The sequence below is a fragment of the Carcharodon carcharias genome, chromosome 13 (assembly GCF_017639515.1).
Source record: "Carcharodon carcharias isolate sCarCar2 chromosome 13, sCarCar2.pri, whole genome shotgun sequence".
NCBI lineage: Eukaryota > Metazoa > Chordata > Chondrichthyes > Lamniformes > Lamnidae > Carcharodon > Carcharodon carcharias.
This window is the reverse complement of record NC_054479.1, coordinates 75,319,562-75,342,424: the sequence shown is the minus strand read 5'-3', so window position 1 is coordinate 75,342,424 and position 22,863 is coordinate 75,319,562. Positions and strand designations below refer to the sequence as shown.

The following is a 22,863-nucleotide window of genomic DNA, read 5'->3' as shown; positions in this document are numbered from 1 at the left end:
TCTCCCCCCCGCTCCTCTCTTCTCTCTCTCTCCCCCTCCCCCTCTCTCCCCCCCTCTCTCCCCCCTCCTCTCTCCCCCTTCTCCCTTCCTCCCTCCTCCTCCCTCCACCCTCTCCCTCCCTCCCTCCACCCTCTCCCTCCCTCCCTCCACCCTCTCCCTCCCTCCCTCCATCTCTCTCCCCCCTCTCCCTCCTCCTTCGTTCTCCCCTCCATCTCCCTCCTCCTTTCTCCCCCCTCCCTCCGCCTCCTCCTTCTTTCTCCCCTCCCACCTCCCTCCTCCTCCTTTCTCCCCTCCCCCCTCCTCCTTTCTCCCCTCCCACCTCCCTCCTCCTTTCTCCCCTCCCTCCTCCCCCTCCTTTCTCCCCTCCCCCTCCCTCCTCCTCCTTTCTCCCCTCCCCCTCCCTCCTCCTCCTTTCTCCCCTCCCCCTCCCTCCTCCTCCTTTCTCCCCTCCCCCCTCCTCCTTTCTCCCCTCCCCCCTCCTCCTTTCTCCCCTCCCCCCTCCTCCTCCTTTCTCCCCTCCCCCCCTTTCTCCCCTCCCCCTCCTTTCTCCCCTCCCCCCTCCTCCTCCTATCTCCCCTCCCCCTCCCTCCTCCTCCTTTCTCCCCTCCCCCCTCCTCCTCCTTTCTCCCCTCCCCCCTCCTCCTCCTTTCTCCCCTCCCCCCCCTTTCTCCCCTCCTCCTCCTTTCTCCCCTCCCCTCCTCCTCCTCCTTTCTCCCCTCCCCTCCTCCTCCTCCTTTCTCCCCTCCCCCCTCCTCCTCCTCCTTTCTCCCCTCCCCCCCCTCCTCCTCCTTTCTCCCCTCCCCCCCCTCCTCCTCCTTTCTCCCCTCCCCCCCCCCTCCTCCTCCTTTCTCCCCTCCCCCCTCCCTCCTCCTCCTCCTTTCTCCCCTCCCCCCCCCTCCTCCTCCTTTCTCCCCTCCCCCCTCCCTCCTCCTCCTCCTTTCTCCCCTCCCCCAAGTATTTACCTGGCCGTTGGGCCATTCCACACGCCAGGATCCCCTGCAGGATTAGAGCCACCAGCTGCAGAGCCAAGGCTGTCCCTCTCTCTTTCTCTCTTCTCGTTTCCATCTCAGCTCCAACTTGATAAACAACCTCGTTCTTGCAGAAGCTCTGCTCTCGACTCCCACCAGGTCCTAGAGCCCGCTGATATGTGGCACGTCCTTAAAAACTCCCTCAGCCTATCAAGGAGCAGGCCCGCCCCCTCCTTTCTCCTCCATGCCCTTCGCCCTATTGTTAGGGTTCAGTAGGTCTCAGGAAGAGGTTCAGAGCTTTGTAAGTTTGAACAGTAGTGTTTATTGGTAACACATAACTATTTACAATGACCGAGACTAAGAGCTAACTTCATGTTAATTTATAGTATCTCCATACAACTCTCTCTCCTCTGTTGAAGGGTCATGAGGACTCGAAACGTCAACTCTTCTCCGCCGATGCTGCCAGACCTGCTGAGTTTTTCCAGGTAATTCTGTTTTTGTTTTGGATTTCCAGCATCCGCAGTTTTTTTGTTTTTATCTACATTAACCCTTGTTGTGCTGAAAACCTTTACATTACACATCCCTCAAGTATTTCAGACAGACTGGAAGCTTCACGATTCTTCCAGATCTCGGTCTGGTCACATTCGGAGGAGTGGTGGGCTTAGTTGCTTTGGGCAAGCTTGGTTGGGTTGGAGTTGGACTTGTAATATTTTGTGTTTCTGGCACTTGGATCACTTTTTCTGAAACACTTTTGAATCACTTTTGCACTTCATTGAGTTGAACTTTTCCTTATCAACAACTCATCTACTTTGTTCGTGCACCATGGGCATTTCTTTTGGAGGGAGTGTTCATTCCGTTCTTACATAGTATGATCATAGGTTTTCTTTTTTCATAAGGCCCCCATTATCTTTCTGGGAGTTGAAGGTATATCTCCATTCAATGTGAATGTTCCTCATCTATGAGCTAAACCTGCAAGCTTGGCTTTCATCACCACACTGTGTTCTTTCCTTTGCCTTTGTACTTCACTGAGGTCTGCTCTGGTCAGTTGATGGTCGCTACTCTCCTGCTCCAGCATCGCCTTGCTACCGTGTGCTTCTGCTGGAAATTGCAGTTTCAGTGCCATGGTATTCGCCATGCCCCTAGACAAGCTGTTCCAGTACAGCTACAACACTGGCATCTACCCAGCTATGTGGAAAACTGCCCAGGTATGTCCTGTGCAAAAAAAGCAGGACAAATCCAACCCAGCCAATTACTGCTCCATCAGTGTACTCTCGATTATCAATAAAGTAATGGAAGGGGTCATCAACAGTGCTATGAAGAGGCACTTGCTTAGCAATAACATGCTCACTAACGCTCAGTCTGAGTTCCATCAGGGCCACTCAGCTCCTGATCTCATTACAGCCTTGGTTCAAACATGGTCAAAAGAGCTGAACCCCAGAGGTGAAGTGAGAGTGACTGCCCTTGACATCAAGGCAGCATTTGACCAAGTGTGGCATCAAGGAGCCCCAGCAAAACTGGAATCAATGGGAATCAAGGGGGAAACTCTCCACTGGTTGGAATCATACCTAGCACAAAGGAAGATGGTTGTGGTTGTTGGAGGTCAATCATCTCAGCTTCAGGACATCATTGCAGGAGTTCCTCAGGGTAGCGTTCTAGGCCCAACCAACTTGAGCTGCTTCATCAAACTCCATCTGCCAAGTTTTTGCCCACTCACTCAACCTATCTTTATCCACTTGCAGATTCCTTATGTCCTCATCATAACATGCCTTCCCACCTATTTTTCTATCGTCAGCATTATGGATAATGGATACATTACACTCTGCCCTCTCCTCCAAGTCATTTAAATAAATAGTAAATAATTGAGGCCCTAGGACTAATCCTTGTGGCACTCCACTTTCCAACCTGAAAAAGACCCATTACTCCTGACTCTCTGTCTTCTGTGTGCTAACCAATCCTCAGTCCATGCAAATACATTACCCCCAATACTGTGAGCTCCTATCTTGTGCAATAACCTTTTATGTGGCAACTTACCGAATGCCTTCTGGAAATCCAAGTACACTACATCTACCAGTTCCCTTTTATCAATTCTGCTTGTTATATCCTCAAAGAACTCTAGCAAATTTACCAAACATGATTTCCCTTTCGCAAAACCATGTTGACTCTTTGATTGCTTTAAACTTTTCTAAATGCCCTGCTATTTCTTCCTTAGTAATAGACTCTAGCATTTTCTCAACGACAGATGTTAGGCTGACTGGCCTATAGCTTCCTGCTTTTTGTCTTCCTCCCTTTTTGAACAGGGATGTCAAATTAGCAGTATTCCAACCCCCTGGGACACTCCCGGAATCCAGAGAGTTCTAGAATATTTCGACCAATGCCTCCACTATCACTCCAGCCGCTTCCTTTAAAACCCTTGGATGCAGGCCATCAGGTCCTGGTGACTTGTCTGCCTTTAGTCCCATTAGTTGGTCAAATACTTTGCCCCTTGTGACAGACTGTTAGAAGATTTTTCCTTCCATTAGCTTCTTGCTTATCTGATATCTTTGGGATGTTTGAGATGTCCTCCACCGTGAAGACCGATGCAAAATATTGGTTTAAGTTATCTGCCATTTCCCTGTTCCCCGTTATCAATTCTCCAGTTGCATCCTCCAAGGGTCCCACTCTCACTTTAGCTACCCTCTTTCTATTTATATAACCGTAGAAGCTCTTGCTGTTTGTTTTTGTATTTCTTGCCAATTTATTTTCATAATTTTAAAAACATAGAAAATAGGAGCAGGAGTAGGCCATTCGGCCCTTCGAGCCTGCTCTGCCATTCATTATGATCATGGCTGATCATCCAACTCAATAGACTGCTCCCGCTTTCTCCCCATACCCTTTGATCTCTTTTGCCCCAAGAGCTATACCTCATGCCTTAGTGAAAACGTACAATGTTTTGGTCTCAACTACTTTCTGTGGTAATGAATTCCACAGGCTCACCACTCTCTGGGTGAAGAAATTTCTCCTCATCTCAGTCCTAAATGGTCTACCCTGTATTTTCAGACGGTGACCCCTGGTTCTGGACTCCCCCACCATCAGGAACATCCTTCCTGCATCTACCGTGTCTAGTCATGTTAGAATTTTATAGGTTTCTATGAGATCCCCCCCTTAAAAAATTCTTCTGAACTCAAACGAATATAATCCTAATCGACTCAATCTCTCCTCATATGTCAGCCCCGCCATCCCAGGAATCAGTCGGGGAAACCTTCGCTGCACTCCCTCTATAGCAAGTACATCCCTCCTCAGATAAGGAGACCAAAACTGCACGCAATATTCCAGGTTTGGTCTCACCAGGGCCCTGTACAATTGCAACAAGTCATCCCTGCTCCTGTACTCGAATCCTCTGGCTATGAAGGCCAACATGCCATTTGCCTTCTTTACCGCCTGCTGCACCTGCATGCTTACCTTCAGTGACTGGTGTATGAGGACACCCAGGTCTCGCTGCACATTCCCCTCTCTCAATTTATAGCCATTCAGATAATAATCTGCCTTCCTGCTTTTGCTACCAAAGTGAATAACCTCACATTTATCCACATTATACTGCATCTGCCATGCATTTGCCCACTCACTCAGCTTGTCCAAATCACACCGAAGCATCTCTGCATCCTCCTCACAGCTCACCCTCCCACCCAGCTTTGTATCATCTGCAAATTTGGAGATATTACATTTAGTTCCCTCATCGAAATCATTAACATATATTGTGAATAACTCGGATCACAGCACTGATCCCTGCGGTACCCCACTAGTCACTGCCTGCCATTTGGAAAAAGACCCGTTTATTCCTACTCTTTGTTTCCTGTCTGCCAACCAGTTTTCTATCCATCTCAATACACTACCCCCAATCCCATCTTACACGTCGAAAGCCTTCTGAAAGTCCAAATAAACCACATCCATTGGCTCCCCCTCATCAAATCTACTAGTTACATCCTCGAAAAATTCCAGTAGATTTGTCAAGCATGATTTCCTTTTCATAAATCCATGCTGACTCTGTCTGATTCTGCCACTGTTATCCATGTGCTCAGCTATTAAATCTCTTACAATGGACTCTAGAATTTTCCACACTACCGACGTCAGGCTGACTGGTCTATAATTCCCTGTTTGCTCTTTGTCTTGCTTTTAAATAGTGGGGTTACATTTGCCACCCTCCAATCTGTAGGAACTGTTCCAGAGTCTGTAGAATCTTGGAAGATGACCACCAATGCATCCACTAAATCTAGGGCCACTTCCTTAAGTACTCTGGGATGTAGATTATCAGGCCCTGGGGATTTATCAGTCTTCAATCCCATCAATTTCTCCAACACCATTTCCCTACTTATACTGATTTCTTTCAGTTCCTCCCTCTCACTAAACCCTGTGTTCTTCAACATTTTTGATATGTTATTTGTGTCCTCCTTTGTGAAGACAGAACCAAAGTATGTATTTAGTTGGTCAGCCATTTCTTTGTTCCCCCATTATAAATTCCCCTGTTTCTGACTGTAAGGGACGTACATTTGTCTTCACCAATCTTTTTCTCTTCACATACCTATAGAAACTTTTACAGTCAGTTTTTATGCTCCCTGTAAGCTTACTCTCGTACTCTATTTTCCCTATTAATCAATCCCTTGGTCCTCCTTTGCTGAATTTTAAATTGCTCCCAATCCTCAGGTCTGTTGTTTTTTCTGGCCAATTTGTATGCCTCTTCCTTGCATCTTCCTTTACTTTACTACCTTTAATTTCCCTTGTAAGCCATGGTTTGGCCACCTTTCCTGTCTTACTTTTGTGCCAGACAGGAATAAACAATTGTTGCAGTTCACCCATGCGCTCCTTGAATGTTTGCCATTGCCTATCCCACCATCATCCCTTTAAGTAACGTTTCCCAATCCATCATAGCCAACTCGCGCCTCATACCATCGTAGCTTCCTTTATTAAGATTTAGGATCCGAGTCTCAGAATCAACCACGTCACTCTCCATCTTGATGAAGAATTCTAACATATTATGGTTGCTCATCCCCAAGGGGCCTCACACAACTAGACTGCCAATTATTCCTTTCTCATTACACAATACCCAGTCGAGGATGGCCTGTTCTCTCATTGGTTCCTCAATGTATTGGTCCAGAAAACCAACCCCTATACACTCCAGGAATTCCTCCTCTACGGAATTGTTACTAATTTGATTTGCTCAATCTATATGCAGCTTAAAGTCACCCACAATTACAGATGTTCCTTTATTACATGTGTCTCTAATTTCCTGTTTAATGCCTTTCCCAACATCACCACTACAGTTTGGAGGTCTATATACAACACCCACTAACATTTTTTGCCCCTTAGTGTTTCTCAGCTCTAACCATACAGATTCCACATCGTCGGAGCTAATATCTTTCCTCACTATTGCATTAATTTCCTCTTTAACCAGCAATGCAACACCACCGCTTTTTTCTTTTTGCCTGTCCTTCCTAAATACTGAATATCCCTGGATGTTCAGTTCCCATCCCTGGACACCCTGCAGCCATTTCTCCATAATCCCGACTATATCATACCTGTTTACACCTATTTGCGCGGTTAATTCATCCACTTTATTGCGAATGTTCCTCGCATTAAGGCACAAAGCCTTAAGGCTTGTCTTTTTACAAAAACAGAATTACCTCGTAAAACTCAGCAGGTCTGGCAGCATCGGTGGAGAAGAAAAGAGTTGACATTTCGAGTCCTCATGACCCTTCGACAGAACTTGAGTTCGAGTCCAAGAAAGAGTTGAAATATAAGCTGGTTTAAGGTGTGTGGGGGGGGAGCGGAGAGAGAGAGAGAGAGAAGTGGAAGGGGTTGGTGTGGTTGTAGGGACAAACAAGCAGTTATAGAAGCAGATCATCAAAAGATGTCACCAACAATAAAACAAAAGAACACATAGGTGTTAAAGTTGGTGGTATTATCTAAACGAATGTGCTAATTAAGAATGGATGGTAGGGCACTCAAGGTGTAGGTCTAGTGGGGGTGGGGAGAGCATAAAAGATTTAACAATATTTAAAAATAATGGAAATAGGTGGGAAAAGATAAATCTATATAATTTATTGGAAAAAAACAAAAGGAAGGGGGTGGGGATGGAGGAGGGAGCTCAAGACCTAAAGTTGTTGAATTCAATATTCAGTCCAGAAGGCTGTAAAGTGCCTAGTCGGAAGATGAGGTGTTGTTCCTCCAGTTTGCGTTGGGCTTCACTGGAACAATGCAGCAAGCCAAGGACAGACGTGGGCAAGAGAGCAGGGTGGAGTGTTAAAATGGCAAGCGACAGGGAGGTTTGGGTCATTCTTGCGGACAAACCGCAGGTGTTCTGCAAAATGGTCGCCCAGTTTACGTTTGGTCTCTCCAATGTAGAGGAGACCACATTGAGAGCAACGAATGCAATAGACTAAGTTGGGGGAAATGCAAGTGAAATGCTGCTTCACTTGAAAGGAGTGTTTGGGCCCTTGGACGGTGAGGAGAGAGGAAGTGAAGGGGCAGGTGTTGCATCTTTTGCGTGGGCATGGGGTGGTGCCATAGTTGAGGAGTAGGGTGTGATGGAGGAGTAGACCAGGGTGTCCCGGAGGGAGCGATCCCTACGGAATGCCGATAGGGGGGGTGAAGGGAAGATGTGTTTGCTGGTGTCATCATGCTGGAGTTGGCGGAAATGGTGGAGGACGATCCTTTGAATGTGGAGGCTGGTGGGGTGATAAGTGAGGACAAGGGGGACCCTATCATGTTTCTGGGAGGGAGGAGAAGGCGTGAGGGCGGATGCGCGGGAGATGGGCCGGACACGGTTGAGGGCCCTGTCAACGACCGTGGGTGGAAAACCTCGGTTAAGGAAGAAGGAGGACGTGTCAGACGAACTGTTTTTGAAGGTAGCATCATCGGAACAGAAGCGACGGAGGCAAAGGAACTGAGAGAATGAGATGGAGTCCTTACAGGAAGCGGGGTGTGAGGAGCTGTAGTCGAGGTAGCTGTGGGAGTCAGTGGGTTTGTAATGGATATTGATGGACAGTCTATTACCAGAGATTGAGACAGAGAGGTCAAGGAAGGGAAGGGAAGTGTCAGAGATGGACCACGTGAAAATGATGGAGGGGTGGAGATTGGAAGCAAAATTAATAAATTTTTCCAAGTCCCGACGAGAGCATGAAGCAGCACTGAAGTAATCATTGATGCACCGGAGAAAGAGTTGTGGAAAGGGGCCGGAGTAAGACTGGAACAAGGAATGTTCCACATACGCCATAAAGAGACAGGCATAGCTGGGGCCCATGCGGGTACCCATAGCCACACCTTTTATTTGGAGGAAGTGAGAGGAGTTGAAGGAGAAATTGTTCAGTGTGAGAACAAGTTCAGCCAGAGGAGAGTAGTGGTGGATGGGATTGTTCAGGCCTCTGTTTGAGGAAGAAGCTAAGGGCCCTCAGACCATCCTGGTGGGGGATGGAGGTGTAGAGGGATTGGACGTCCATGGTGAAGAGGAAGCGGTTGGGGCCAGGGAACTGGAAATTGTTGATGTGACGTAAGGTGTCAGAGGAATCACGGATGTAGGTGGGAAGGGACTGGACAAGGGGAGAGAGAAGGGAGTCAAGATAACGAGAAATGAGTTCTGTGGGGCAGGAGCAAGCTGAGACGATCGGTCTACCGGGGCAGTTCTGTTTGTGGATTTTGGGTAGGAGATAGAAGCGAGCCGTCCGAGGTTGGGCGACTATCAGGTTGGAAGCTGTGGGAGGAAGATCCCCAGAGGAGATGAGGTCAGTGACAGTCCTGGAAACAATGGCTTGATGTTCAGTGGTGGGGTCATGGTCCAGGGAGAGGTAGGAGGAAGTGTCTGCGAGTTGACGCTCAGCCTCCGCGAGGTAGAGGTCCGTGCGCCAGACAACAACAGCACCACCCTTGTCAGCGGGTTTGATGATGATGTCAGGGTTGGACCTGAGTGAATGGAGTGCAGTAAGTTCAGAGAGAGACAGGTTAGAATGGGTGAGAGGAGCAGAGAAATTGAGACGACTAATGTCGCGTCGACAGTTCTCAATGAAAAGATCAAGAGAAGGTAAGAATCCAGAGGGAGGGGTCCAGGTGGAGGGCGAATATTGGAGGTGGGTGAAAGGATCCGTTGAATGGGGTGAGGACTCCTGCCCAAAGAAGTGAGCCCGGAGACGAAGACGGCGGAAGAAGAGTTCAGTATCATGCCGAGCCCGAAATTCATTGAGGTGAGGGCGTAAGGGTATGAAACGAAGTCCTTTGCTGAGCACTGAACGTTCAGCATCGGAGAGGGGAAGGTCAGGGGGTATAGTGAATACACAGCTGGGGCTGGGATTGGAAGATGGGGTGTGGTGTCTTTTTAACATTACTTGTCCCGTTCCCACTATTTTTCACTGAGGCACTGTTTGATTCTTGCCCTTGATTTCTCTGACTATCACTTTTCTTATTCCGCTTTCTGTCTTTTGTTCTTGTCTTTGATTCCCCTTCCTCTGACACCTTGCATAGGTTCCCATCCTCCTGCCCCAGAACTGGTCCCAATGCCCCAGGAATCTGAAACCCTCCCCTTCACACCACCTCTTCAGCCACGTATTCATCCGATATATCCTGCTATTTCTACTCTGCATAGCACGTGGCACTGGTAGTAATCCTGAGATCACTACCTTTCAGGTCCTACTTTTTAACTTACTTCCTAACTCCCTATATTCTGCTTTTAGGACCTCATCACTTTTTTTACCCAAGTCGTTTGTACCATTGTGTACCACAACCACTGGCTGTTCACCCTCCCCCTTCAGAATGTCCTCTAGCCGCTCTGAGACATCCTTGACCGTAGCACCAGGGAGGCAACATAACATGTGGAGTCTCATTTGTGGCCACAGAAACTATCTATTCCCCTTACAATTGAATCCCCTTTAACTATTGCATTCCCACACTTTTTACTCCTCCCCTGTGCAGCAGAGCCAACCACGGTAAATGAATTTGGCTGTTGCTACTTTCTCCTGAGAGGCCATTTCCCCCAACAGTATCCAAAGCGGTATATCTGTTTTGAAGGGGAATAGCCACAGGAGATTCCTGCACTGCCTGCCTAGTCCTCTTGCTTTGCCTGGTGGTCACCCTTTCCCTTCCTGCCTGTGGACTCTTAGCCTGCGATATGACCACCTTTCTATGTGTGCTATCCACGATACTCTCTGCCTCGGGGATGCTACACAGTGTCCCCAGCTGCCGTTCCAGCTCCAAAACCCAGGCTTCCAGGAGCTGCAACTGGAGACACTTCCCGCACACATGCTGGCCCCGGGCACTGGAAATGTGCCCAGCTTCCCATATAGAGCAGGAGGAGCACACCATGGCTTTGAGCTCTTCTGCCATGACTTATGCCTTTAAATTAAATGAAACCTTTTGGAAGATACTTAATATCAAATAATATCAATTACTCTCTGGCCCTTCTTCCCTGCTCCTCATTGTGACAGAATATAGCCCTTACAAACAATGAAGCACAAAATAAGATCTTAAAAACTATGACCAATATAAGTAGTAAATGCTTAACTGGCCATACTCACGGTACTCAAAGGATGACCTTGTTCCCTCCTCACCGAACTCCCTCAGTCACTTCTGCTCTCCCAGCTTCTCTTAAACTCCCGACTCCTCTTGCACTTCTCTTCAACTCCCGCCTCATCTCGTGCTTCTCTTCAACTCTCGACTCCTCTCACGCTTCTCTTCAAGTCTCGACTCCTCTCACACTTCTTTTCAACTCCCAGCTCCTCTCGTGCTTCTCTTCAACTCTCGACTCCTCTTGTGCTCCTCTTCAACTCCCGGCTCCTCCCTCGCTCCTTTTCAACTCCTGATGCCTCTCGCGTTTCTCTTCAACTCTCGACTCCTCTCCCGTTTCTGTTCAACTCTCGACTCATCTTGCACTCACACAAACACACACTCCCACAAACACACACACTCTCTCACTCCCACACACACACTAACTCTCTCAGTCTCACACACACACTCACTCTCTCAGTCCCACACAGTCCCACACACACACTCAGCAGTCAGCCTCTTACTCCCCTCACCCCCCGCCCCACAACTTGGGGCTCAGTTCCACAACAGGTCACTCGCGGACCTTACAGCCAGCCTCACCTCACGGGGACCCTGACACTCCACTCCCCTCCACCGCCCTCTGCTCTCCAGGCCCTGTTTGGAGATGCCAGAGCTCTGCTCCTGCAGCACTACAGCACTGGTTGGGGAGTTGCCCTTAGTGTCAATGGGAGCTGCCACTGACCAGCCAGTCTTGCAATGAAGAACACTGCACTATATCCAGGGCTGGCGAGCTGCCATTTCCCCCCCTGCTAAACCAAGTTTGGGTTATAGCAATGATATTGTGCTGCCATGTATCTATCTGTGTCCTCAGCTCATCAGCTTCATTTGCTTTATACTCCTTGCATTTACAAATAAAGCTTTAAGACTGCCACATTCCTGTGCTGCACACTTCTTAACCTGTGCTTCTTTTGTCTTCCAGAGTCACCCACTAATTCTCCATCTCCTGTTCCCTGCCCTGAATTTGTCCTCGACATACGTAGGAACATACTAATTAGGAGCTGGAGTAGGCCACTCAGCCCCTCGAGCCTGCTCCACCATTCAATAAGATCGTGGCTGATCTGAATGTAACCTCAACCCCACATTCCAGCCTGTCCCCAATAACCTTTCGCCCCCTTGTTAATCAAGAATCTATCTAGCTCTGCCTTAAAAATATTCAAATACTCTGCTTCCACTGCCTTTTGAGGAAGAGAGTTCCAAAGATTCATTACCCCCTGAGAGAAGAAATTTCTCCTCATCTCTGTCTTAAATGAGCGACCCCTTATTTTTAAACGGTGATCCCTAGTTCTAGATTCTCCCACAAGAGGAAGCATACTCTCCATATCCACCCTGTCAAGACCTCTCAGGATCTTATGTTTCAATCAAGTCACCTCTTACTCTTCTAAACTCCAGCAGATACAAGCCTAGTCTGTCCAACCTTTCCTTATAAGACAACCCGTCCATTCCTGGTATTAATCTAGTAAACCTTCTCTGAACTGCTTCTAATGCAGTTACATCTTTCCTTAAATAAGGAGACCAGTACTTTACACAATACTCCAGATGTGGTCTCACCAGTGCCCTGTACAACTGGAGCATAACCTCCTTACTTTTGTAATCAGTTCCCCTTGCAATAAATGATAACATTCTATTAGCTTTCCTAATTACCTGCTGTACCTGCATACTAACCTTTTGTGATTCATGCACTAGGATACCCAGATCCTTATGAATCTCAGAGCTCTGCAATCTCTCACTATTTAGATAATATGCTTCTTTTTTATTCCTCCCGCCCAAATGAACAATTTCACATTTTCCCACATTAAATTCCATTTGCTAGATCTTTGCCCACTCACTTAATCTATCTATGTCACTTTGTAGCCTCCTTAAGTCTTCTTCACAATTTACTTTCATACCTATCTTTGTGTCAATAGCAAATTTAGCAACCACACCTTCAGTCCCTTCATCCAAGTCATTTATATAAATTGTACTAAGTTGAAGCCCCAGTACTGATCCCCGTGGCACACCACTCATCACATCTTGCCAACCAGAAAAAAGACCCATTTATGCCAACTCTCTGCTTCCTGTTAGCCAGCCAATCTTCTATCCATGCCAATATGGAGCAACTCAACGAAGACATTAGTGGAGTACAGAAAGTGCAGGGTGGAGCTTAAGAAAGCAATTAGGAGAGCATAGAGGGGATAAAAGTAGGGAAAATCCCAAGATATTCTATAAGTATATCAATGGGATGAGGATAACCAGAGAAAGAGTAGGGCCCATAAAGGACCAAGGGGGCAATCTATGGGTGGAGCCAGAGGATATCGGTAGAGTATTGAACGAAAACTTCACATCCGTCTTCACCCAAAAGAATGAAGATGAAGGTATGGAACTCGAGGACAGAGACTGCGAGGTTCTTGAGCAAATTGATATAGGGAGTGACAAGGTATTGGAGGTGTTGCCAGGCTTAAAAGTGGACAAATCTCCAGGTCCAGGTGATTTCTGTCCCAGACTGCTGAGGGAGGCAAAGAAGGAGATTTCAGGGGCTCTGACTCAAATTTTTAATTCCTCTCTGGCCACGGGGGAGGTGCCAGAGGACCGGAGAACAGCTAATGTGGTTCCGCTATTGAAGAAAGGTTGTAGAGATAAGCCAGGGAACTACAGGCCAGTGAGTCTCACGTCAGTGGTTGGGAAACTATTGGAGAAGATTCTGAAGGAGAGTATCTATCTCCACTTGGAGAGGCAAAGTTTGATCAGGGATAGTCAGCATGGCTTTGTCAGAGGGAGCTCATGCCTAACAAATTTGATTGAATTTTTTGAGGAGGTGACCAGGTGTGTAGATGAGGATAGTGGAGCTGATGTAGCTTATATGGATTTCAGCAAAGCCTTTGACAAGGTCCCACATGGGAGACTTATAAAGAAAGCAAATGCACATGGGATACAGGATAATTTGATAAGGTAGATTCAAAATTGGCTTAGTTGTAGGAGTCAGAGGGTGATGACAGAAGGATGCTTTAGTGACTGGAAGCCAGTGTCCAGTGGCATACCACAGGGATTTGTGCTCGGTCCCCTATTATTCATCATTTATATAAACGACATAGATGACTATGTGGGGTTAGGACTAGTAAGTTTGCGGATGACACAAAGATTGGCCAGGTGGTTAACAGTGAGGTTGAGTGTCTTGGGCTACAGGAAGATATAGATGGGATGGTCAAATGGGCAGAAAAGTGGCAGATGGAATTTAACCCTGAAAAGTGTGAGGTGATACACTTTGGAAGGAGTCATTTGACAAGGAAGTATTCAATGAATGGCATGACACTAGGAAGTTCTGAGGAACAAAGTGACCTTGGCATGTGTGTCCATAGATCTCTGAAGGCGGAGGGGCATGTTAGTGGAGTGGTGAAAAAGACATATGGGACACTTGCCTTTATCATTCGAGGCATAGATTACAACAATATGGTGGTCGTGTCGGAGTTGTATAGAACCTTGGTGAGGCCACAGCTGGAGTCGTGTGTGCAGTGCTGGGTACCACATTATAGGAAGGATGTGATTGCACTAGAGGGGGTGCAGAGGAGATTCACCAGGATGTTGCCTGGGATGAAATATTTAAGTTATGAAGAGAGGTTGGATAGACTTGGGTTGTTTTCATTGGAGCAGAGAAGACTGATCGAGGTGTACAAGATTATGAGGGTCATGGACAGGGTGGATAAGGAGCAGCTGTTCCCCTTAGTTGAAGGGTCAGTCACGAGGGGGCATAAGTTCAAGGTGAGGGGCAAGAGGTTTAGGGGGGATGTGAGGAAAAACTTTTTTACCTAGAGGGTGGTGACGGTCTGGAATGCGTTGCCTGGGAGGGTGGTGGAGGCGGGTTGCCTCACATTCTTTAAAAAATACCTGGATGAGCACTTGGCTCCTATTTCTACTCCTATGTCTTATGGTCTTGGCACGTCATAACATTCAAGGCTATGGGCCAAGTGCTGGTAAATGTGATTACATAGGTAGGTCAGGTGTGTCTCATGTGTCAGTGCAGACTCGATGGGCCGAAGGGTCTCTTCTGCACCATGTGTGATTCTGTGAATATGTTACCCCCTTGCACCATGAGCTTTTATTTTCTGCAATAAACTTTGATGTGGCATTTCATTGAATGCCTTCTGGAAATCAGGTTCCCACCCCCCTGCCAATTTAATTTAAACTGCACCGCACCCCCCCCCCCCCCCCCAACAGCAGGAGCAAATCTCCCTGCAACGATATTCATCCCAGTCCTGTTCAGATGTAGACCGTCTGGCTTGTACAGATCCCACCTCCCCCAGAACCACTCCCAATGCCTCAGAAATCTGATGCCCTTCCTCCTATACCAGCTTTCCAGCCATGTGTTTAATTGCTCAATTCTTCGATTTCTATACTCACTTGCACGTGTGACTGGGAATAATCCTGAGATTACTGCTTTAGAGGTCCTACTTTTCAATCTCCTTGCTCCCTGAAATCTATTTTCAGGACCCCATCCCCTTTCCTACCTAAGTCATTGGTACCAACGTGGACCATGACCTCTGGCTGATCACCTTCCTCCAGAAGAATGTCCTGCACCCGTTCTGTGACATCCTTGACCCTGGCATCAGGGAGGGAACAAACCATCCTGCAGTCAAGTCTATGGCCACATAAACTTCTGTCTGTTCCCCTAACAAATCTCCTATCACTGCTGCTCTTCCCCTCTTCTTCCTCCCCTCCTGTACATCACAGCTGCCTGTGATGCCATAAATCTGCCTCTGACTGCACTCCTCCAAGGAACCAATTCCCTCACCAGTATCCAAAACGGAAAACCGATTGGCGAGCAGGACCCCACGGCATTCCTGCACTACCTGCCTAGTTCTCTTGGACTGCCTGGTGGTTACCCATTCCCTTTCTGTCTCCAGGCTCGTATGCTGTGGTGTGACTACCTCTCTGAATATGCTATCAAAGTACCTCCCAATCTCGTGAATGCGCCACAGTGACTCCAGCCATCACTTGAGCTCCAAAACCCAGAGCTTTAGGTTCTGCTGCTGGTGACACTTACTAAACATATGGTTGTCTGGGTCAGAAATAGCATCGAGGATTTCCCACATATAACAAGAGACGCATTCCACTTGACCGACTATCCTGCCATGGCTTCAATTTACTCCCCTTATGTTAACTTTATTTTACTTTCATACAGCCCTCTCATACAGCTTTTCAACTCCTGGTCTCTTGCAGGCTGAGAAAGATAGAAAGAAAATGAAAAGAACACCCCCCTTCCTTCCTCACCAAACACCCTTCTCAAAACTCACAGTAATTCCACTCTGTACCAATGCACTCTTCTTCCCTTGAGGAGTTCAAATGATGCTAGACCATTGTGGAGTGGAGTTGAGTGATAGCTCAGAAGTGCAAGTTGGATTTCATCATTCTTCTTCATCAATGTTTTCACTGTTGACAAGATTCCAATGTTTTAAGACTTTTACTGTGATAAACAAACTAAAATCAACATAGATCAAGAATTAATTAACAGGCAACCAATACATCAAAATATAGAAAAAGATAGGTTTCACATTCATTAACTAACCAACACAACCAAAACATGTCTTATGAAATGTTTTTATGCAATGCCATGTCTCTGACAGAGATATAGCATTATAGGAACACAGTCTCTAGTGGAGATCCATTTCTTCTCACCATGTCAGGTCAAAACATCCAACAGCCTTTGACAATCATCCCACTCAGCCTGAGTTTTCACAGAAATGATTGCCACCAGCAAGACACACCGTGGTGACTCTCCATTACTTAAATCTTCCAGAGCTTATGTTCTGTTCCCTTTCTTTTGAACAGAAATTGAAATCCCACAAGCATCCTGCTTGGTTGTTAAAACAAAACAGTTCCCCTGTTTCTACACAGCATGAGCTTCTTTGTCTCTACATTTCAAATAGCAGCTGTCCTTTTCCTGTGGGACATCATGAATAGATCTTAAAACCGCAACCCCAACCTCAATGAATGAATTGGCTTTCCCTCCCAATGGCAACCAGATTACATAGACATGTCTCTGAGCTGGGTTATTTATCTGGAATTGTCTGTTTTACTTTGAGTTAAAGGTGCATTTCAAAACATAACCATCTTGTAAAGTTCAGTGTTCATGGTATCCACTTGCTAAAAATGAAATAAAATTACCATAGTAATGATCTTTTTCCATAACATGAGCAAAATACAACAATTTCAACATTGTAAACATTTTAACAACTAATTTATTATTCACAGTAATGGTAACATTCTTTCCCCTCTTCTCACATTTCACCATTAAACATTCTGTCACAATACATTATAAGGCTTAACTCATAATAAGCAACTGAATATGACAAGATTTAAAATCCCACTTGTGTGAATTCTTACAGTCCAAAGTCTCTTGCAGATGAGTGCTTTTTTATACTGATTGATTCACTTTTCTTCAATCTCTGCAGTAGGTCTCCTTTTTCATTTTGCATAAAGGGAATTCCGGAGCTGAATAAAAAGGAGTATCATGCTTTCTTAGCTGAACATTGAAATAACCTTAAAGTTCTTAAAGCATATTAAAAATGATTTTACTCAACAGAAAATTAACTGCTCATACAAAAGGGGGCAGTGTTATACTTTTAAACAGTGTTAAACTTTTCCATGTCCTTGGTTCAGCATTCATCATGTTTTTTTAAAATCTATATTGTATTGGACTGGGTACTTCCTGAACCCTGGGATAGTACTTTTCACAATTTTCTTGGGTCTAGTTAACTTTGTCAAGAGCAATATTTCTGGCTTCTGAGTACTGGCAGCTATGAATTGGAGGTCAAGGAGAAATCCCTTGTCATATCATTTCTTATCCTCTGGATTCAGCAATTTACTTTGTTCTTCTTTCAAGCCAGATGCTTTGTAATATACTCTGAACCACTCTGATCAGTTTTTAACTCATATAACTAATTTTTTTCCATGTCTGCATGTTTTATAATGTCCAAGTCTTGGAAAAAAATTTCAACCAGCCAAACATCTAAATCGTCCTTCATTACAATTGAATTCACATCATCCTGATTAAACTCAGGATTACTTTTATCTTTCAGTTCTTTTCCATGATCTAACTCTTCATTTTGCTTTTCACAGAGATGCAGATTTAAACACTACCCCCTTTTGTGTGAGCAGTTCATTTTCTGTTGAGTAAAATCATTTTTAATCTGCTTTAAGAACTTTAAGGTTATTTCAATGTTCAGCTAAGAAAACTTGATACTCCTTTTAATTCAGCTACTGAATTTTCTTAATCTCTTTTTGCTTTTGTCCTCCCATTGAATTCAAGCTTTATTTAATTCTTTTCAAGCAAGAGTGATAGCCTCAACATTTTGAAGTTTTAATTTACATTCAAGAACACATATTCTTGTTCACAGCTCTTATAGTGTCAGCAGTAGACTCAGCTTTCCTAATCTCCTTCAAAGCATTCCTTTGTTTTATCATTAGCTTTGAGTATTGTTGCTATCTGCTTTGCCACATGTTTCTTTTGAATTTTTAATTCAGATGGCTTTACCTCATCTCCAATTGCCATCAACTGTTTTATTCTTTTCAGCTTAATGCTACAATATTTTTTTTAAATTAACAGGCTGAGTTTTTGGCTCTTTGGACACATCTTTAGTTGAAACATTAATTCTCATAGTGCATTTACAGAAGTTCACTGATTCTTTTAAGCCACTTAGGTTTTTCTGTACAACCTCAGTTTCAATGGCCTCACTTGGGTTTCCTGAAACCAATGAATATGACAGTACCTTATCCCCAGCCAAGTTATTTCCTAATAAAAAATCCATTCTATCAGTAGGGAAGCTATGAACAAAATCATTGATTACAGACTGGTAATTAAGTCACATTTTAAATTATTGCCATATAAAGGAATGGGTAAACAATTTCATAGGAACATTGGACTTAGGAGCAGGAGTAGGCCATTTGGCCCTTCGAGCCTGCTCTGGCATTAAATAAGATCATGGACGATCTGATTGTGGCCTCAACTCCACTTTCTTAGTACCTCATCAACCCTAGATTCCATTGTCTATCAAGAATCTAACTCAACTTGAATAAATACAATGACCCAGCCTCCACTACTTTCTGAGGAAAAGGATTTCACATACTTTTAAATTGTGTCCTCTAGTTCTAGTCTTCCCCTTTTCCATCAATTTCCATCAATACCCCGTGTCAACGGGTTTTTATTTAGAAAACTTTCTGAAGAGAAATTACTGTCACCTGCCAACATCAATGATTGTGCTGATCCCATATCTCCAAGAATAACAATTGACTTCTCTGCCTCGCCAGACAAAAATGAGGACACTTCACCTTAAACTTCTCTCATTTTCTGCACTCAGATCCATTCTGACAGTAAACACAGGAGAACCTACTGGCTTGTCAGAAGGTTTACTCACTGGGACAGTATTTTCTGGAGGGACACTGTGCAGCTTTTACTGCAAAGTTTTACTTTGTAATTTCCAACATTCCTCCTTCACAGGTCCCTTTTTATGACAGAGGTAACATGTCGGGTCCTTATGAATCAAACTTATCTTCTGGGCTTTCTCTCTCACTGCTCTGAGGAGTGCCTGTGGGCCATTTTTTTCATTGTGATCAGATTTCTTATCTCTTCAGCTTCAAACAAAGACCTGTTACTAACATGCTTGTGAGACAACTTGTAGTCATCCACCATGACTTCAGCCTCCCTTATATTAGAAACTTTATGGATTTCCAGGTGGGACCTATTCCCAAAGGGACACTATTTTTTAAATTATACCGGCAGAATTACCTCTCTAGGGTTCTCAAATTGTTGTTCCATCTTCATAGACCTGTACCATCTATAAAACACAATTTTCTTTTTTCTAGCAAAGTCCCCAAAAGTTTGACACTGTTCCTAAATTCCTAAATTTCTGCCTGTAGGCCTCTGGCACCTACGTGTAGGCTTTGGGAACAGCAGTTTTCACTGTATCATAGTCACTAGAATGTTTATCTGAAAGAGATGAGCACACAATTTAGGTACTTAGTGAATATTCCTTGCCAAACCAAAACCAGGAGTTAATTCTGAGTAGTCCTCACGTTTTGCAACTGCCCCCATTCATGTAATCAAAGACTTTATCTTTCCAATTCAAATCTCGCTTCTCTTTCTCTTTGGAATTCCAGTTCAAAGTTTCTTGCTTTCTCTTTTTCCTCCCTTTCTTTCTTGAATTCAGTTTTTTTCATTTCTCTTTCTTTCTAGAATTCCAGTTGTTTCATTTGGAATTGAAGTCCAGCTAACTCTACTTGAGTGTGATTGGAATCACCCTTTCCTCCTCAATGTTAAAATGCTGAGCCAATACTTTAACAATCTCTGCCTTTTGGCCCCAAGTTGACATCTATTTTTTTTTTCTGCCAGGACATCCAAATTAACTTTTGTTAACTGTTGAAAGGACTAATAGATATGTTTTGTTTTCCAAAGATGCCTGAGCAGTAGAAGTAGTCATATTGACTTTTCACTTAATACAGCAAAAGTAAATGTGAAATCTTGTTTTCTTAATCCCTGGAAAATTCCAATGTAGCAGATTTACAGCTTTTGGGTTCGATCCTGAAAGAGCCCCCAATTTGTTCCTATCCCCATAAAGACTGGTAACTTAAAAAGAGATGAGCTTCCCAACAACCAACAGAAAGAACTGAAGGACAAGATTCCATGTTTTAAGACTTTCACTATAACAAACAAAGTACAATCAACATAGATCACACATTAATTAATAGACAACTATTACAGCAAACGAAAGAGAAAGGTAAATTTTGTATTCACAAACTAACACAACTAAAATGTGCCTTACAAAACACATTCACATAACACCACACTTCTGGCAGATGTATATCTTTACAAGAACGTCCCCATAGTCACTCCCAGCTCCCCAGTGGAGGTTCATTTCTTCCCGTGGAAAACTTCCAGGGCAGAATTTTATGGCCCCATTTTGGCGGGGCCGTAAAATATGGTGAGACATTCTAAACCTCATTGGCTTCGGCGAGAATGTAAAATCCCGCTGCCGTAAAATTTCGCCTCCAGTGTCCTTCAACAATTATTCCACTCAGTCTGAGTTTTTTCTGGATATGGTTACCACAAGCCAGAAACTCCTTGGTGATTCTCCATTCCTTAAATCTTCTATAGCCCACCCTGTTTTGTTCCCTTTCTTTTGAATAGAAACCAAATCTTGCTTGATCACTAACACCAAACTGTTCTCCCTGCTTCTCAACAGCAGTAGCTTGTATTCGCTGCATCTCAAACATAAGTTCTTTCTCAATGAGATACCATGAAAAAGTGTTAAAACAGCCACCTCCACTTCAATGGGTTTTTGTTTGAGTTTCTTTCCTTGTGTTAACAGGATCACATGAGCATGTCTCCAAGCTGAGATGCTTATCTAGAATTCTGTTTTACTTTGAGTTAAAAGTACATTTCAAAACATAACCACCTTGTAAAATTTAGCATTCATGACAGCATGAAGGAGGATGATTGATTGAAATTTTCAAGATATTAAGGATAGAGCAGATAGAGAGAAATTATTTCTGCCAGTTGAGGAGTCTAGAACCTCCTAAGGCATAGTCTAAAAATTAGAGTCAGTCCTTTCATAAATGAAATTAGGAAACACCTCTTCACACAAAATGTAGTAGAGGTTTTTATACTTTCTTCCACAAATGGCTATTGATGCTCTCGATCAGTTGTTAATTTTAAATCTGAAATTTACAGATCTTTGTTATCCAAAGGTATTAAGAGATATGCGGTAAAATCAGGTATATGGAGTCATGTCACAGATCATCCATGACCTGACTGAATGGTGACACAAGCTTGAGGGACTAAATGGCCTCCTCCTGTTTCTGTGTTCTTGTGAGTTCCTGTCCCACCTGTGGACCGTTCCAACCTGCAGAACATCTGGCCCACCTGTTGTGTTCCTGTCCCATGTGTGAAATAGCCAGAGAATAGTACAGATAACTTGTCCAACTATATGATTTGTGTCCCACCTGTAGAATTCATCACCCACCGATAGAATTTCTGTCCCATTCATAGCGTTACTGTGCACCTTCACAACTCCTGTCTCAACCGTAGAATTTCTATCTCACCTGGAGATCATTTGTCTCAAATTTAGCATTGCCCCTATCTTTATGATATCTATCCCACATAAACAATTCCTGTTCTAAGTGTAGGGTTCAGGATCCACGAATAAATTTTCAGTCCCACTTGTAGACTCCGTATCCTGCCTAAAAGAATTTGTGTACTGATTGTAGAATTTCTGTCCAAAGTGTAGGATTAGTGACTCACATGTAAAAGTCCTTTCACACCAGTAGAATTCCTGCAACACCTGTAAGTTCCATGTTTCACCTGTTCGCCCTCTGGATTGCTGACCACTTGCAGAATTGGTCCCAATGTAGGATTATTGTCCAACCTGTATAATTACTGTCTTATCTACAGAATTCCAGTCTCCTTGCAAAAATCCTAGCCTATCTGTAGAATTTCTGTTTCCCTGGAGAATTACAGTGTCACCCATAGAACTTCTGTCTTCCTGTAGCAGTCCTGAGTCACTTATAGAGTTCCTATTTTGTTTGTAGAATTCCTGTTTCTCTTTTAAAAAAAGGAATGATTTGCACCTTCTACAACCACTGGACACCTCAAATAAAAACAGAAAATGCTGGAACTATTCAGCAGATCTGGCAGCATCTGTGGAGAGAGAAACAGAGTTAATGTTTTGGGTCAATTGGCTTTCATTAGCTGTGGGAAAAATTAGAAATGCTATAGTTTTAAGTAAATGAAGGGGGAATAACAAAAGTGAAGGTCCATCCTAGAGTAGAAGACAAGAGAGATTAAATCACAAATCACCCCCAACATCCCCTCCTCTTCTGGCAAGCACAGGAGATGCAACACTTTCCCTTTGACCCCCTCCCATCTCACTGTCCAAACACTGCATCCAGGTGAAATCCCAATTTACCTGCACTTCTTTCAATTTGCTCACAATGCAGCCTCCTCTACACTGGGGACACCAAATGCAGACTGCTTCGCAAAACACCCTTGCTCAGTCCACAAGCATGACCTTGAATTTCTGGTCATTTTAATTCTCCATCTTGCTCTCATTCTGACCTCTCTGTCCTTGGCCTGCTGCACTGTTCCAATGAAGCTCAACATAAGCTTCAGGAACTTTTGATTATGCACTTTACAGTCTTCTGCACTCAACATTGAGTTTAACAATTTCAGGTCATAGTCTCTGCCCCCATTTTGTTTTATTTTTCTTTGCGTGTTTCGGTCTTACTCTTGTTCTTGCTCTCGGTTGGAAGTCGTTCAGTTTTCTGTCATCCAACCTCCTCCAAACACATCTTTTGTCCCATTACCAACCCC

At 44.5% G+C, this 22,863-nt stretch overlaps 1 protein-coding gene across 1 annotated transcript in view; it reads right to left on the bottom strand.

Moving 5' to 3' along the window:
- The window catches only part of pik3ip1 (phosphoinositide-3-kinase interacting protein 1), a 70,808-nt gene extending 69,665 nt beyond the window's left edge, over window positions 1–1,143 (bottom strand). Inside the window, exon 1 of the mRNA XM_041201917.1 lies at window positions 963–1,143. Within this exon, the coding sequence (XP_041057851.1) occupies window positions 963–1,065 (103 nt within the window). The 5' untranslated portion in view covers window positions 1,066–1,143. The remainder of the gene's footprint in view (window positions 1–962) is intronic.
- Window positions 1,144–22,863: the final 21,720 nt, after the last annotated feature.